Source organism: Exophiala bonariae, assembly GCF_035927105.1.
Source record: "Exophiala bonariae strain CCFEE 5792 chromosome Unknown scaffold_12, whole genome shotgun sequence".
Taxonomy (NCBI): Eukaryota; Fungi; Ascomycota; class Eurotiomycetes; order Chaetothyriales; family Herpotrichiellaceae; genus Exophiala; species Exophiala bonariae.
In genome coordinates, this window is record NW_027042487.1 from 836,728 (window position 1) to 853,774 (window position 17,047).

The 17,047-nt window shown below is 50.6% G+C and overlaps 7 protein-coding genes across 7 annotated transcripts; 3 read left to right on the forward strand and 4 right to left on the reverse strand.

Moving 5' to 3' along the window:
- Window positions 1–1,156: 1,156 nt before the first annotated feature.
- Window positions 1,157–1,861, forward strand: LTR84_002292 (uncharacterized protein; the record flags this gene model as incomplete). The annotated part of the gene is made up of 2 exons (XM_064845906.1): window positions 1,157–1,222; window positions 1,274–1,861. The coding sequence occupies 2 exons, from the start codon at window positions 1,157–1,159 to the stop codon at window positions 1,859–1,861; spliced, it is 654 nt and encodes a 217-aa protein (XP_064706760.1).
- A 271-nt stretch (window positions 1,862–2,132) lies between these two features.
- Window positions 2,133–2,942, reverse strand: LTR84_002293 (uncharacterized protein; the record flags this gene model as incomplete). Its single annotated transcript, XM_064845907.1, has 3 exons — window positions 2,133–2,589; window positions 2,662–2,726; window positions 2,832–2,942. 3 exons carry the CDS (start codon window positions 2,940–2,942, stop codon window positions 2,133–2,135), a joined length of 633 nt encoding a protein of 210 aa, XP_064706761.1.
- A 350-nt stretch (window positions 2,943–3,292) lies between these two features.
- On the forward strand, window positions 3,293–4,048 carry LTR84_002294 (uncharacterized protein; the record flags this gene model as incomplete). The annotated part of the gene is made up of 1 exon (XM_064845908.1): window positions 3,293–4,048. One exon carries the CDS (start codon window positions 3,293–3,295, stop codon window positions 4,046–4,048), a length of 756 nt encoding a protein of 251 aa, XP_064706762.1.
- A 588-nt stretch (window positions 4,049–4,636) lies between these two features.
- On the reverse strand, window positions 4,637–10,765 carry LTR84_002295 (uncharacterized protein; the record flags this gene model as incomplete). Its single annotated transcript, XM_064845909.1, has 2 exons — window positions 4,637–10,419; window positions 10,474–10,765. The coding sequence occupies 2 exons, from the start codon at window positions 10,763–10,765 to the stop codon at window positions 4,637–4,639; spliced, it is 6,075 nt and encodes a 2,024-aa protein (XP_064706763.1).
- An 852-nt stretch (window positions 10,766–11,617) lies between these two features.
- On the forward strand, window positions 11,618–12,316 carry LTR84_002296 (uncharacterized protein; the record flags this gene model as incomplete). Its single annotated transcript, XM_064845910.1, has 1 exon — window positions 11,618–12,316. One exon carries the CDS (start codon window positions 11,618–11,620, stop codon window positions 12,314–12,316), a length of 699 nt encoding a protein of 232 aa, XP_064706764.1.
- Window positions 12,317–13,050: 734 nt separating this feature from the next.
- On the reverse strand, window positions 13,051–13,680 carry LTR84_002297 (uncharacterized protein; the record flags this gene model as incomplete). Its single annotated transcript, XM_064845911.1, has 1 exon — window positions 13,051–13,680. The coding sequence occupies one exon, from the start codon at window positions 13,678–13,680 to the stop codon at window positions 13,051–13,053; it is 630 nt and encodes a 209-aa protein (XP_064706765.1).
- Window positions 13,681–15,420: 1,740 nt separating this feature from the next.
- On the reverse strand, window positions 15,421–16,137 carry RIB3 (3,4-dihydroxy 2-butanone 4-phosphate synthase; the record flags this gene model as incomplete). Its single annotated transcript, XM_064845912.1, has 1 exon — window positions 15,421–16,137. One exon carries the CDS (start codon window positions 16,135–16,137, stop codon window positions 15,421–15,423), a length of 717 nt encoding a protein of 238 aa, XP_064706766.1.
- Window positions 16,138–17,047: the final 910 nt, after the last annotated feature.

The following is a 17,047-nucleotide window of genomic DNA, read 5'->3' on the forward strand; positions in this document are numbered from 1 at the left end:
CACCGCTGGTTCCACGGATAGTAGCACAGGTGACTAGATCTCATCCACAGGACATGAGTTATCCCATTGACTCAATACTGAACACCATTTTTATTATTAGGCAGACAGTGAAACCCCGTCACATATCACAAGAGCTATTTAAGGTACGGGCAACATTTGTTGCCTGTTGTGCGCCCGTCCAGCTTTCTCTGTGATTGATCAAAGCCCACCAGCAGAGCACGAGTTCGAACTTCGAAGTAGAAGTGTGGAGGACTTAGGCTGAACCCCCAGGCCCTGGCCTCCGTAAACAACCGCCCCTTTTCAATCCCTCCGAGCCTAGACTGAATACATTTTAGCATGGAAAATGGCATCATCACCGCCACGCTTCCACGCCGATCTCCATGTTTTGTGCTCCATCCGCTTTCCCCATGCCGAAAACGTGTCATCATACAACCATGGATTTCAGCATGGTGGAAAGTGACCGAAGTGAGAATATGTCCTTTTGAGTTTTTAACCGAGGAATGAATCCCCCGCCGACCGACCTGTTCGTTTTGGAAAGCACTTTACTCAGTACTTAGGTGGGCAGTTCAAGACTGTGTAGAGTTTCTAACATCCCCTGCTGCCGCACTTTTACTACGAGACGAAGTGGTCACCTACTAGTATCGCCAGAGTCTCTTAGGAGCCAAGATAGAACAGGAGATCCAATAGACCGCACCTGATCTAAAGCGCCACAGGTTCTGTTATCGACGTCCTTGGTATTTGAGTACCTCCCTGTATCCTCTTACCGACAGTAGTCCTCAGGAGGTTTGAATTTCTTAGGACTGAGTATTTGGCTTGATATTTATCGAAGCCCATAGCTACCCGTTGCAAATGTATGATCTAGCCCCTGTTGTAGAGACGAAATGGACATCTTCAGACCTCAAAGAACAACATTCATAGTTATTTAAAATTCCGCGAGAAACTTAAGCCTGAGCAAGGCTGAGCAAGGCTGTGGACTGCCTCGGATAAACATCGGGGCGAGAATCGTGCCAGTGGGGGATGATATCAACAGCGGGCGCAGGCCACCTTCATTTCCGCTCTTGCTCTCTCCCATGCACGATCTTGAAAAGCACCACTTCAGATAATTCTGGGACACTTTTCTTGGACTGAGGTGTTATCCCTCTAAATATCTTCCAACATGAATCGCCTCTTTGGCTCAAAGAGCACTGCTCCCAAACCCACTCTAAACAGTGCCATATCCAATGTGAGCCGCCTCTGAAATCGTCCTCGTTTGACTTACTAACAACACATCCAGGTAGATACACGAGTCGATTCGATCGACGTGAAATTGGCCAAAATCAACGCCGAGCTATCCACCTATCAGGCAAAACTGGCCAAAATGCGCGATGGGCCGGGCAAACAAGCCATCAAGCAGAAAGCGTTGAAAGTCCTACAACGTCGCAAGATGTACGAGTCACAACGCGACCAACTACAGCAACAGTCTTGGAACATGGAGCAGGCCGGGATGATGCAAGATAATCTGAAGAACGTTATGACGACGGTCGATGCCATGAAGACCACCAATAAAGCTCTCAAGCAGCAGTACGGAAAGATCAACATCGACAAGATCGAACAGATGCAGGACGAGATGGCGGATCTGATGGAGATCGGGAATGAGATCAACGAGAGCATCAGCCGAGCATATGATGTTCCTGAAGATGTCGATGAGGCGGAATTGGATGCGGAGCTGGAAGCACTTGGAGAAGACATGATGTTTGAGCAGGAGATGGGCATAGGAGAGAGCACGCCTGGCTTCCTACAGGATGAAGTCGCTCCACCTCAATTTGTGGACGAGCCTCCGGAGCAAGGCAAAGTCAAGGAGGCGGCCGGTGGTATTGGCTAAGACTTGTCCAGTGCACGTATTTCGATTTTTGGTTGTACTTTTCGCAGCGTTTAGCCTTAACGAACACTTTTGCATACATCACGCTCACCTTGGCCTGGTATCCACTTCCCAGTGATCGGTCGCCCTATATTGATCCCACTGATACAATAATGCAGTACAATGAAAATTGCATGAACCCTCATAACTCATCTGATCAAACCATAGCCCGAAACTCCACGCTAATCAGCAATCCATACCCCACTGGGAGATCTATAAGGTGCCACTTCTTGCATTATGTATCCTTCTTCAATTCCACTGTCCACGCCTTCACGGCCTTGGGCCCCTCATGGGCAGCTCTGAACAGCATCCGCTCACTTTCATCCAGGCCACGCATGAAATCCGCACCATCGCCCAATGCACCCCGAGGGTTATGAGCGTGATCCGCAATGCAAGCCGCTCGTTGTTTGAATGTCTGCCCACGTGAGTCAGCGCATCTGGATTGCTTGTCATGGCACAAACGTACATCAACCAGCGTGTCCAATACATCTTGATCCTCGAACAGATCCATGATCCGAGCCCCGAGGGCGTAAAAATGCGGTGCCTGACCTCGTAGATCCACTGTCTTGGGATCGGCCTTCAGAGCATTGATGACGCGTTGCTGCAGCGGCGCTGGAAAATCCAACGATACCAGTGGATTCGCCCCGGGTGTGTTCCTATCGCGGTGATGGGAGATCTCAGTCTGCGGATTCCTCCAATCGATAATGCACAGTATTGGTGTCGATGACACCGAATCTGCACTGAAGTAAAGATATGCCACTTACCCACTAGACACCGCGAGTAGAATGCCCAGCCACATAGGTAGGTCGATTTTTGTGCCAGCTTTGATCTGTGATAGGATGACCCAAGAACATCAGCTGGAGAACTTCGCTGCCTGTTGCCTTTGGTAAAGGAGATAAGACGTGTTTCCTGGTCTGACTCATGGACTACTTACCGTCTGGCCTGGATTCCCATCAAGATAGCCCAGTCCAGGCACGTCGAGTTCAAATGTACATGGTAGTTTCTGCGAGTCCGTCAGGATAGCATCCACGTCGTAATATGACATCGCGTCTGCGTCTTCGTTACTTGAAATTTATGTAAGGACGTCGACCTTTGCGTGAACGGTCTTGGTCTCAAGTGAATTGATGCAAAGAACAGCTTGAAGAACGTCTCAAGTGAACCAATCAGACGCGTCAAGATCAAGTGGCCATCAACACGCTTGCCCGTTTCCGGCAATCATCAATCATCGAACATCGAAACATCTCTAATTCTGCCTTGAACTTCAACCCCTTCTTGATATTCCCATGAAGCCAGCAACGTCCTCAGTATTCCCACTAGAGCACTTTGAATTATCTGACCGACTCAGCAATCTAAAATTCTTCAACAAAAAACCCTCAGTAAGAGAGAAATTCCCAAATGACAAGCCACTCAACGACAACGACCACCACCACAACATCAACCTCAAAACCCCCAGTAACACTCCCACCCTCAACACACCTCGACTCAGGCGCCTACGTGCGCGGCACGCACGCGATAACGCTGGGCGAGCACAACCTGGTTCACGCGCGCGCACAGCTCGTCGCGATCCACGGCCCGCTGATAATCTCGGACCGCTGCATCATCTCGGAGAAATGTATTGTCGGCGGTCCCGTGCCAGCGACTGCCATGGGCCCGGCGACATCATCCTCGACAAATCCCACAGACGCCAAACCCGGAACGTCCAGCGGTGACGACAATGGCCAAGAAGACAATGACGAATCCGATCCCGTCAAGACCCTCATCGGGAAATCTGTCTACATGTCGGCAGGCAGCCACGTGAACGCGGGCGCGACCGTGTGCGACGCCGTGATCCTCGAGCCCAACGTCACGGTGCAGCGGGGTGTGACGGTCGGTGCGCATTCGAAGATCTGTGCGGGCGTGACGGTCGAGTCGGATGTGGAGGATTGGTCGGTTGTTTTGGGCAATGGTGATGTTCGTCGGCAGCGGCGAAGGCAGCGGCAAACGGGCATTGGTGGTGGTGGTGGAGAGGGTGGCAACGATGGGAATGGCGACGAGGATGCAGTGGAGTTGATTGAGACCATGCGCTTGCGAGCTATGGATAAGGAGCGCGAAGGTACCGTCATGATCTACCGGACGAATGCGCGGATGGCGAGTTTGGCGAAGAAGAAATGATCCTCAGTTCCCTGGTTCGAATGCAAATGCGAGTGTCAGCTAGATGGTAGCTTGCTCGATGTTGGAGCCCTTGGTCGCCGGCTCCGCATGTCTATCTAAACAAAGGCCATGTCCTCCCCCAAGCTCGGTGACATCGCCTGCTCCTCCATTTTCTCGGTTTGGACGACAGGCCTCATGAGAAGAGCATTGCCGCACAAGTGTATATTTCACACGGTGTGCTTCAGCACGAGTCAATCCACGCTGAGTATTGCTTTCTGTATGTAGCAGGAGGCTCACGGCGAATACTCAGCGAAGAGCTTGAGCATCACATGCTACATGGGATCGAAGTACCATAAATAGAATCTAGGTCGAAGAAGCCGACGTGCTCTCTGACAGAGCAAGTGTTCATCTGATTGCTGTGTTGATACATACGCTAATCTACCATTATGCATTTCGACTCGAACATAACCGTTTTCAGCTCGAGCCCCTTTTTGGTTTCCCCCAAATGTTGAAAAGCGTGCAAATCTGAAAAACAAACTCCTCGCCATGCTATTCTCGAATCGATTTCCTCCATAATACCACCCATTGACATAAGAAATTCAGTGCCGCTCAAGTCGAGCCTGCTTCTCCTCGAAGTCTCTTGCCTTGACTGGCATCCTCTGATGCACCATCATCTCGGGCTCTCTTGTTTCCTCCTCCAGGGTTGAATTGCGCAGCTTGTGGATTAAGCCCTCCTCGATTCGGACTTCCCGGTGCGTGCCCACCTCGATTTGCCTGTTGGGCATTCCCGCCCTGATTTCCTCCACGTCCACCTCTGGGTGCGCCTCCTCGACCTCGAGGTATGCCACTCCCTGCACGTCCGCGAGATGCTCCTCCACGAGGGATGCCTGACTGCAATTGTTGCAATGCATTAGGTGCCTGCGTTTGCTGAGGCTTCATAGATTCCACAGGGTGGATTTGTTGAAGAGGTTTATCCTGGGCTGCTGCAGCTGTGGCCTTGGGTTCTCCCACACCATCAACACTCGAAGGTTGCGGCTGAGGGGCAACGGCCGTTTCCGTCTTTGACTCGGCCTGAACAGGTGGTTGCTGGACGGCAGGGGTGGCCACAGCCGCTGGCGCCGGCGCAGAGCTTGGTACTGCAGGTGCCGTTGGTAAGGGCGTAGCAGGTTTTGGCTGTGCTGGAGCTGGTTTCGCATCTTTCGCGATCTCCCAGACCTCACTCACTGGCTTGGTGGGTGTCTCCTCAGCGGCCTTCTTCACAACCTCGATCTTGGCATTAGCAAGTTGCGCGCTTCTCTGAGCCATATTGAGCTTAACTGCGCCTCGCTTCTCCCAGAGCTGTTCGGCATTCTTAATTTGCTCTGCGATTTTCTTTTGTGAGTCCTCATCAAATTGAAGCTGCTGGGAGCTGAGTTCTTCTTGGTGTTTTATGACCAAGGACTGTTTCTCTCGAGCCAGGACATCTTGATGTTGTTTCACCAAGTTCTCTTTTTCTTGGCTAAATTTAGCCTCTTCCTCCTGGATGATTGCCTCTATCTGAGCCTGCAGTTTCTCTTCTAGATCGTTAGGCTGCTCAGATACTTGGCCATTCTCCTTGGCCATCGCCCTTTCTTCTTCAAACTTTTTTTGTAAAGCTTGCTTCTCTAGGTCAACTCGTTTTGCAATGGTATTGCTAACAAGTTCCTTCATCATTGGGTTCGATTTAGCCAAGTACAATAACTGTGGTTTGGTCACTCCCGCACTCAATACCTCGTTAGGGAGGCTTTCGATTTTTATGGCAGGGCTTTCAGGCTGGGTGATGTCGTCTGCAGGTTGTTGTGATTCCGGTGCAGAAGCTTGATTGGCTTTATCTGTGGGAGTTGCAGATTCAGGTGCTGTTGCATTTGCCTGAGTTCTGGCAGCTTGAAGCTCTTGCTCATGTTCGGCATTGAGTCTAGTTGCTAGTTCTTCGAGGGCCGCAGCCTTAGATGCTTGGGCGTCCTGCTTGACTTCCTTCAGACGCCCATTAAGCACCTTCTCCATTGCAGCAACGCGTGACTTGAATTTCTCCTCCTGCGTTGATTGAAATTCGTCGAGTTCTTTCTCTTTCGCCGCTAAAGCGGTCTCAAGCTCAGTGACCTTCGCCTCCAGCTCAGCAATACGCTCGTTCAAGGCTTCATTCGGTGCATTTCCATGATCGCCATTGACCTGAGCTTGCGGTACTGCCGCAGCCTGTGCTTGAGACGATTCCAATTGCTCTTTGGTAGAGTCAAGTTCAGTCTGGAGAGAGTCTTTCTCGGCTACTGCAGCGTCGAGTTGAGCTTTGACCTCGTTGAGGGCGGCCTTATTCTTCTGGACGACCTCTTTGAACTGAGTGCTTAACCGCGATCTCAAGTCCGCGTTAGACTCTTTGATCGCTGCTTGTTGTCCATCGATTTGTGTTTGCAACTCGGCTTTAGCTTGATCCAATTCTGTAGCAGCAGTACTCAGCTCGTTGCGTGCCTCGTCACGTTCGGTCTCGAGAGTGCTGATGTTTTCCTTTAGAGCCTCCAGATCTGCTGGGTCAACTCGATCATACTTCGACAAAATGTTCTGAGTTCGTTGTTGCCAATGGTCCCGGTCTTCCTGACTCAGTTTCAATTCGCCCTCTCGTAACTCGACTAGATTTTCGAGTTCCGCTACTCGAGCATTCAAAGTCTGTAGTTGACCTTCAAGCTCTTCAACTCGGGTAGACTTTTCTGCGAGAACCTGAGCAGATCTCTTGGCCTCAGCACGGAGAGTGACGCTACTTTCTCTGAAGAGGTTGAGCTCATTCAGAGTATCCATCAACTGATTATGGCTCAAAGCATTGCGCTCTGCGTCAGCCTCGATGCGTCGTTGTTGGTCTAACTTGAGGCGGGTTTCATCAAGCTGAGATTGAGTAAAGTCCAATTGTTGTCGTAACCTCTTGGCTTCTTGAGTCGAGAGCTGATATTGCATATCCACGATATCTTTTTCACGACGAAGATAAGTGATGACCTCCTGTAGCTTGTCCAATTCGGCTGTCGATGGACCAGAAGGCTCGCTGTCTTGGCCTTCTGCTAGGGCGGCACGATCACGTTGAAGAGCACTTATTTGTTGTGTGACACTTTCGAGTTGATTGTGCAGGAGGTTGTTTTGTTTTGCCACTTCTTCCCGGCGTTTCTTCAGGTCAGCAGCTTCTCGCTCGAAGCGATCCTTCATTTCGTCCCAGCTGCTTGATTTCTGTTCGAGATTGGCTTTGGCTGTCTCGGCTTGAGTCTTGAGGTCTACCATCTGTAGTTTCAATTGATTGGCTTCTTCTCGAACGATTTGCACGGTCTTAGCAGCCTCAGCATGCTTGACAAGCTCATTTTCGTAATTTTGTTGAGCTTCTGTAGCGATTTGTGCTTGAATTTTCGAGGCTTCGAGGTTAAATTGGGCCTGTTCGGCACTTTTCACGGCCTCCTCCTTCAAGCGCTCAATATCAGCCTCAAAAATGGATTTTTGTTCATCCAATTTTCGGCCTGCTTCTGCCTGCTCGTCACGTAGCCGCGAGAGCTCGGAATTTGTCGTGCTGAGTTCGCTGGAGATATCTTCAGCGCGTTGCTCGAGGTCCTTGATTTTGGCGTCTTTTTCGGCGAGAGCTGCTTCAGTTTCCTCACGATATTGCTCATTTGTGTCGCCCAGCTCTTGTAACCGTTCTTCACTTGATTGGCTGATGCTTTTGTATACCTCGACCTGTTCGTTGGCTCGTTCAAGCTCTGAAATCTTAAGCTCAAGATCACGTTTGAGTTCTGAAATCTCGACCTCCAACTCTTGTTGTTTTGTAAGGGAAGCCTCATCAGTAGCGTTGACGTCGACTGATGGCTCCGCAGGGCGTGTGAACACTTCAAGTCTTTCCTCGGCTGAGCGAAGCTCCACTGTCATCTCATCCACCCGGGCTTGGAGGTGGTCACGAGAAGTCTTGGCTGAGGCCAGTTCCTCCTTCGTTGACCCCAAACTTGTTACGAGATCATCTATCCGCTTCTGGCTTTGATCGTGCTCATACTCACGTCGAAGTGATAGCTTCTTGCTCTCCTCAAGCTCCTGGTTTAGCTGTCGCTTGACTGATTGCAGCTCAGTCTCGAGGGCTTCTGTCTGCGATTGCAATCTTCGTCGACTTTCAGCCTCGGTTTGTTCTCGCTCATTGATCATGGTCTGAAGGCTAGCATTCAACGAGTCGAGTCGGCCACGCTCGGTGCGTAAAGATTCATTGTCTTCAATAAGTCTGCGTTCGACACTCTTCCAAAGATCCTTCTCCGCCTTCAGATTCGCAGAGTCACGACGCAAACTATCGAGAAGCCCACGAGCTTCTACGAGTTCCTCGGCCACTTGCTGAGTCTTAAGCTCTTGCTTGGTAGCATTTTCCATGGCAGACCATGATCTCTTCTGAATTTCGCCGTTTTCGGTTTTGAGCGAATTGTAATTCGCTTGAAGCATCTCATAACGTTGATTGGCAGCAGTCAATTGACCAACAGTCCGGCTGATTTCGGTCTGTAGCTGGGAGTTCTTCCGACTGAGCTCATCAACTTGAGTCTTGAGTGTGGTTCGGTCTGCTGACGACTCCTGTCTAAAAGAATCAAAGTGATGTTGCACGTCTTTGAGCAGTTTGGCGTAATCCGACTCCCCAGTCACAGATGCAGCAGGCGATTCGGCTGCTGGAATCGGCAGAGATTTTGAGAAATCCGTTGGTTGAACGCCTCCAGGAAGATGTCCTCGTCTAACGAGCATATTCCGTAGCATGTCGCGCTCCTTCGCAAAACTCTTACTTTGTGCCATCTGAGACTTGAGCTCATCCTTATAGGTGGCAATGTTTTGACGAGCCTCTTCCAATTCTTGTTGCAAGGCATGATTTTGTAACTCCTTCTCTTTGGCTTCGTTGCTTTCAAGCTCGATGACCAGATTGCGGATGGTCTTCAGTTGATCCTCATTTTGCCGTTGAAGTTCGGTGATGTTTTTGAAGACTATCAGGCGCTGGTTGATGACCTGCTGGGTTTCCGAGAGATTTGCCATATCCTCCGTCATTGCTTGATTAGCCTGGGCTTCGAGTTGGTCAAAATCCTCGCGTGTCATACTGCCACCGTGCTCCTTGATATGTTGTTCAATAAGCAAGAACCGAATTTGGGTGCCCAAGTCACGAAGTTGCTGAGCCAGCACTTGAACCTCTTTGGATCTGCTTTCGAGGTTTCCTTGTACCGCTCTTAGCTCTTTGGCAGAACTCTCACGAGCACTGTTCGCCTGATCAACAATCGTTGACATTTCGATGATCTCGGTCTGTAGACGGTCGTGATCCATCCGCAATTCCTCTATCTCAGGCTTGTTGTTCTCAAGTTCTTCAACCATCGAATCGAGATTACTTCGAAGTTGTTCACTAGCACGCTTCTCAGAGGCCAGTTCGCTTTCCAACTTCTTGTACTCGCTGAACAATTGGGTCATTGTCATTTGAGCTTTTGGTCTCGAGATGGAGTGCGGCGAGAAGACACCGCTGGGAGTTCCAGGTCGAAGAGGCGTAGAGAAACCAACACCATTGGTAGGACGTTGTGGGGTGCTTGGTCGAGCGCGACTGTCTTCAAGTTCTGTTCTCAATTGTTCGAGTGCACTTTCAAGCTCAGCCACCCTCTCTTCAGCGGCGACTTTATCAGCGTGCTCGGTCTCGCTCTCCGCACGAATGGCACCTATTTCGTCGGCAGCATCGGCACGGGCTTCATCAAGAGCAACCAAGAGCTCTTTGACTCGTTCTTTGGCTGTTTCAGCTGTCGCTTGTTGTAAGTCGGCAAGGCGTTTGGTGGTTTCCACCTCCCTCCTGAAAGCATCTTCGGATGAAATATGTTCCTCTTGCAATTTCTGCTTCTCTTCCAACAGGTCCTCGTATTTTGTCGCCTGGTCTTCGAGACGATTCTTCAAGGAAGTCTCTGATCGTCTCAAAGTTTCAATTTCGGAAATGTACTGCTCGTTCGACCTGGAGAGTTCTGAGATACGAGCATTCTTTTCCTTCCGGAAAGCAGTGTGTTCATCGGCCTTGATCTTGCGTTCATTCTCCAGCCACTCGTTGTTTTTCTTCAGCATCTCAACCTCTTGTTGTAGACTCTGCTCTTTGAATTTGGCGGAGGCTACGGTAGAGTTGGCCGCCTGGGTAGATTGTTCAAGCGCGGTGATTTGCTTGCGAAGCTCAACACCCTTCTGATGCTGAGCGGAGAGTTCCTGAGACAAGTTCTCGAAGGAGGTTGTCTTTGACTCAAGAAGAGCAAGAGTATCACGGTTGGCAGACTCAAGCGAACTGATGCGGGCCTTCAAAGTATTGGTTTCGGAGGTTTCATTGACAGTCGCAGAGCGATATTGCTCCAGGTCTGTCTCCAGTCGCGACCGAGCATTTTCTAAGATTTAGGTTAGAAGAGTATAACATAGAATCAAGGCAGGGTTGAGCATACCAGAAGTCTGTAATTCGACGCGTAGTTTTGATGACTCGGCAAGGGCTTTGTCTCTTGAGTTTTGCAAGACTTTTGTTTTGGATTCGTTCGTCCTGACGACAGTCTCCAATTCGACTTCAAGTTTTACTTTTTGCGATTTATTCTGTTCATACTCTTTCGCTCTAGTCTCGATGCCATGTAAGAGTGCTTGAACCAACTCTGTTGTTGGACTGTTCAGTAGTGAGGTGATAGAGGCCTCGGGCACCGCAGTGAAGGTGGATATGACACGAACATCCAAGGCCGGAGCAGCCATGGTTGATGTCTAAAGAGAACGCAACTAGGTGACGGAGGAGTGACAACAAGTTGAATGCCAGAAGGGATTGAGAGTTTGGCGCGCTCAAGACAAGATGCGCCCGAGAGGAGAAACGGTGAACTTGTAATGCAAGCTCAACATGGCGCACTAGACACTGAGCGAAGGATAGATAGTGATGCCAGTCGAGATTGAAAGAAAAGTGATCGTCGAGTTCGGGTGGTTAGTTGCTGGTGTCTGGTCAGTGATCAGTTCTTTGGTGGAGAGGAACCAAACAAACTGCGGGCACTGCAGGCAGGAACGAACATGTCCGTGACAGCAGAGAGACGTGACTTCCTTCCTGTAGTTCGCCTCAGCCGAATCTTGGCAAATCTTGGCGCCGTTTGCCTGACGCATCATTCAGCCTTGCCTCCATGTCTCTCACCTCGACTCTTTGTCCTCTTCATTCGCTTCCAACCCAGGTATTGTTTATGCCTTTGTCATCTCCGTACTCGTGCCTACGCTCGCGGCAATTCTATTCCAAAGCGCTATCATCCTCAACAAGGCCCAACCTTGCCATCGAAGTAGAAGTACCCTTCTTCGCGCAATGACCTGATCGCACCCTCCGTTTGCGGAAGAGATCCTTTTATTAGGCACTCTCAACACCGACCTACGCATATCCACCCTACTGTCGACCAGGACAGAAGAGCCCCAATACTGTAAAAGTATGACCAGTCATGCTTCCTACAGGTTTGAGCAAAGATGTTGACCTTGACTCGCAGGAGAGTGCTATTCTGTGCCAGGCAGAGCACTCACCTTGATCTGCAACAGGTCATTCATTCGGCACTTTGAGGCAGGTCTCGTCCCATTGACACCATGTCTGCAATCTACAGTACAGGACTCTCTGCGGCAGGGAGCGACGCCCGCACCAATGTTGTGTATGCCACAGATCGTTTGAAGGAGAAATTTCCCGCTCCGATCCCATCTCAAGAGCTCATAGCATTTGTCCTACCGGCGCATAAACGCAACGACGAACAAGCTGTGAAGCTCTTGAAAACACTCTTGAACGTCAATCCCAAGGTTATCTTTGATGCCGTCACTGATAGCTACACCTTCAAACCTCTACACAATATCTCTTCGGCAGACGATCTTATGCGATACCTACAGAGTCAAGAAACTGCAATGGGTATTCAAGTACGGGAGTTGAAAGATGGGTGGCCAAACGTTGAGGAGACGATTGACAAATTGGAGAGTGACCACAAGCTTCTGGTCACAAGGAACAAAAAGGACAATCACCCAAGAATGGTTTGGGCAGATGACCCGACGCTGATTGCTCCATTAGATCAAGATTTCAAGGATATCTGGGCTCAAATCCCGCTTCCCACAGTGGAGGATACGATAACCCAATTGACCAAAATGAACTACAAGTCGACGGGTGCACCAGCTCGGACAGATATAGGACCAAAGGTCGAGAAGAAGAAGAAAAAGGTCCGAAGAGGGATCAAGGTCACCAACGTCCATATGCAAGGACTGTTCAGGGACTATTCGAATCAAAGACCACAGGGAACAAAGTAGGGGTTTGGAGATCTCGTTGCATTTACGAACAACAACTTTTTTCTAACCCCTCGGGAGCTTGAACGATTATTGCGACCTTTACATCGCATGGATCTACTCAGGCTCTGTGGTCCTTTGTCCCTTTGGGGGTGGGAGTTTGCACGATCATCGCGACTCCCCGGTAGCATTCCAATCAAGTCGTCTGGCAGAGATCAGAGAATGGACGACATATGGAATTCAAGTATTGGAGGCTTGTCGATCGAGTCAGCCTGGTGCTTGATGCACGTGGTCCAAGGTGACTCAACCTTGCGCAATTGTAACATCATCAATCACAGACCTACATGCATGAATAGGTCGACGGAAAACGATACCCATGACACAAAAACTGATAAAACATGTACTCTGAACAGAAATTAAAACTGCGGACTTCTTCAGCCCCGTTCTCCATAATCCATTCCTAGATAGTAATAACGGACCTGGAGAACATCGACAGCCTCATGCTATTTGCTGCCATTAGCCTTTTCCCTACGCCGTCCGCACTGCACCGCACATTAACACACACGTACATCCAGACAAGGCAACCTGTATACCTGCAGCCTTAGGTAGTTAGAAATATCATTCCAACGACATCGAACACTGTAAGCCCGCTATGAAGAAATAAAACAACCATCAGAACGAAATAAACCTCTCCATTATTCGCTATCATCTCACATACATATCAATATCAAATCCCACAACACGCCCTACCTACCTATTTAACCCGTCGTCCCACCTCCACCAGCCGGTCGATGCGGCGGCGCCACCAGGCCCGCGGCCTCCTCATACCTCGGGGGCGGGACGTCGAAGTTGACGACACTGGCGGGACGGGTGATATTTGCGGTCGTGAAGCCGAACCCGTCCTGCGTGCTCCCCACACCCAATCCACCGGCCGCCGCCTGCCCGCTTTGATGGCTCCACGCGACACTCCCCGGCGCGGCGGCGTTGGCGAGCAGACTCTGATTCTGGTCCGGCGTGCTCTCGTAGCCGCCGCCGCCGCCTGGCTTGGAGGAATACGGATACGGGGAGGGGATGAGGTTCGATCCCGCGTGCGTAGGGGACGACGAAGACGACAATGAGCCGCCGGGCCCGCCGCCGCCGCCGCCGCCGCGTATGTTCAGCGGTACCGAAGATTGGTTTCGTGCGCGCCGGGCCCGCCCTCGTCGAAGCACGCGGATCCAGATCACGAGCGAGACGATGGTGATGAGGATGGCGACGCCGACTACGATGCCCATTATTGCGGAGCGCGAGATGTTGTCATCGTCGTCGTTGTCGTTGTCATCGCCAGGCCGGCCGAATTGGCGGGGGAGGAGGGCGTGGTGGTAGTAATTTGATAATGACGGTGCCATTGGTTTATGGGGTGTTGGTGTCGTTGCGTGGTGGAGGTGGAATTGATTTGGGACTGCTCCCTCAGGCTGTGAAATGTCGAATTCGACAGTGAAGAGGTCGAGGTAGTTGGATCGCTGGCAAGGCTTTCTTGATTTCTAGGAGGAGCCCTGCTGCGGTGGAGAAGGTAACGAGCGAAGTGTTCTGTTAGTCTGAGATAGGGTGTTGAGCAAACGACGGTTGATTGAAAGTATGCGAATACCCGAAAGAAGCGATCAGCGAGAGGGAGGGATAGAACCGGAGGTCTAAACTGCTCTTCCCCAGACCTGGATAAAAAAAAAGGCTTTCGGGGGTACAGAACAGCACAGGGTGGTAGGCAAGGAACGAAGGATCAATGGATGGATGTCAGAATTGAAATCTTACAAGCAGAGCACAGCACGGAGTAGCTAAAGATGTTGACGCTTAGCATCACACCTTCTTGGTAAGGTACTCAGGCTGTGTACAGCCACGTTGAACGGACACATCTCTGTGCCCAGTCCAATACGGAGTAGTAGTGTCCACAGTTCTGAGTCTGGGGGGAGGGTATGAACTGGCCGCCGTGAAGACTATCCGCAGGTGGTTAGTAGTATATGTATATGCAAACCTCACTAATTCCTTTGGGTAACCCAAGTACGAGAAGATTAGCATCACAAGGCATATTTTGTGACAAGCTAACTCCGCTCCATGGAAGGTCATTTGGTGGGCGCCTCTATGGCTGAGTTCAACAAAGTCTGGGGGTGGGGGCTGAACTTGAAAGTGCAGGACTCCTAGAGGGTGAGGTGAGGTGAACCGTGAGGCCTGCCATGTCGACCGTCCTTCGGAATCGGAACTCGTAACTTCAAAATGTACGAGGAGAGTCCTTGTTACCGTGTTCGTACTCGTGAGAGATAGAAAGAGACAACGTGAACACAGGCTTCATGTCTCAGTTGGACGAAAAGTGTCTAATGCTAAGCCCGTATTGGTACAACGACTCGGTTGCCCGAAACACAAAGCCCAACACGATTGGTCGTTGATGACTCGAAATTGGATTCCATCGACTGCGCCTTGTTCAACTATTGAGGCGCAAGCAAAAGCCTTACGAATGACAAGAAGCTTGGGTTTTGCGGGGGCGTGACGAGGACGAGCACCTCTGTACTCCCTTTTACGATGATTTGTGCTTTATGCCTGGTGCAGCAGTATGCAGCGAGATTATGGTCGGTAAGAAACACGTCCCGAAAAGACACCGAGCCAGTCTCTTCTCAGACACCTAGTCTATCGATCTCAGTGGTTGATGGGTAGTTGAATTTGGAATGTTTCCCAATCAAGAGGCATTGGGCCAAGCTATGCATATCCCTCCATGTCTTATTGCATATTTGATTCTGGCAAAAGCCTGTGTTCCTTAAGTACTCGTAGTGCTGATGTGAGAAGATGATCATCGGAAACTCGAGATCTTGACTGTGTGATGATACTGGGCGATGCAGATTTATATCTTATATACATGTTATTCGATGCAATCAATACCGGCCTTCAGAACCCGATGGCTGCAAGGAAACCGCCATGGCAAAATCCAAGGTAGAGAGAGTATCAAAGTCCAATATCAAAAGCTGTCATTCATTCATTCTTAACCTCGTATCTGTTTTGTGTTATAAAAGAAGAGTCGTTATCAACCCCATCGATCCCATCGAGCATCCCCCAGCCTCAGCCCAAAGTTCCACCACCAACGGTAAGTCCCCCTTTCCTCTCTACTAATGATGACCATTAGCACCATTACCCAACTTCTTCCCCTCGACATTGGCGACATAATCGACCAAATCCTCAATCGTGCAAGTCTTGAGACCCCATTTCTTGCCGAACGCCAAACAGGCATCACGCCTCATCATGCCGGGCTCACGCATGGCCGTCTCACCAGGGACAACGACCCCATCCTCAATCATCTCGCAGATGACACCGACGGGCGCCTTTCCAGCGAGACGGCAGAACTCGACCGCGGCCTCGGTGTGTCCGGTACGCTCGAGGACGCCGCCGTCGCGGGCTCGCAGAGGGAAGACGTGGCCGGGGCGGCGGAAGCTCGCGGCCGTGGCTTTCTTGCTGGCGAGCGTGCGGCAGGTCAGCGCGCGGTCGTGCGCCGAGATGCCCGTCGACACGGACGCGTCGTCCGCGTCGATCGAGACCGTGTACGCCGTGCGGTTCGGGTCCGCGTTGTCCACCACCATCTGCGGCAGTTCGAGCTCGGTCGCGATCTGGGACGTGAGAGGCGCGCAGATCAGCCCGCTGGTGTACCGCACCATGAATGCCATTTTCTCCGTCGTGAGATCTTCCGCCGCGATGATCAGGTCGCCTTCATTCTCGCGGTTCTGGTCGTCGAGCACCACGATGAACTCGCCGCGGCGGAACGCGTCGATGGTTGACTCGATCGAGTCGAATTCCTTGGGCTTGGGACTGCCGCTGGTGGGGATCTGCATGATTGTCGGGATTTTTGGTGTTGCGTTTTCCTTTCTCTCTCCTTCCAAAATGATATGCAGGGTGATGTTCTCAACCCCAAAGGCTTGAGCCGTTGAAAATTATAAAATAATGATACAGGAGCAACTGGCACCTGTGCAGTCAATCCACAGATTTCTCTGCAAAGAAACAGGGCAACAAAGCGGACAAGTGCGTTGCTCAAACAGTTGAATAACACCTTGAAGTGCCGACAAACTTTTTTCGCCCTTTGTTTTTACCGGTTCCGCCTGTGAAGGCTGGAAGGGTGTGGGTGGGTGTAGTTTAGACGAACCCCGCAAAATGCCCAAGCACGAAAACAAATGTGATGAGGAGGTTCGGGAAGATCAAGCAAGAAAACCGTGATAAAAAAAAGACTAATACTTGGCTTCCGACCTTTCTTTCTTTCTTTTTTGGGGGGAAACTTGAGAGGCACACGATATTTTGGATCGGATTGGCAGGCCGATCTCCTGTAGATAGTTAGAATGGTTGCAGTATGGAAACTGAGGAGCCTTGAGGCGAGGAGACGGGACTATGTATATTTCTTTAAGGGGGGAAGAAAAGAAAGAGAAGGAAAAAGAAGGAGGATCGGAGCGGAATGGTACAGCTACATATTCTTGGGGATGACTACGATGGCGTGCGGATGGCGAACCTGAACGATGAACCTCGTTCGGTGGTGAACCTAGGCTTAGTAGGTACGAGTACCTAAGGTAGGTAGCCAAAGGCGAACCAAGGTTAAACAGACAATATTGGAATGGGGAACCGTACCGCACCGCGGTAGTTTCCTGATAACCTGTGGACATTTGTCATGTGGTCTGCAAAATTGGTCAGAGAGTGACCTCTTCAGAGTTGGAACCGAGACTTGCAGTGTGTCGGACGAGAGCTTTCCGAGCATAC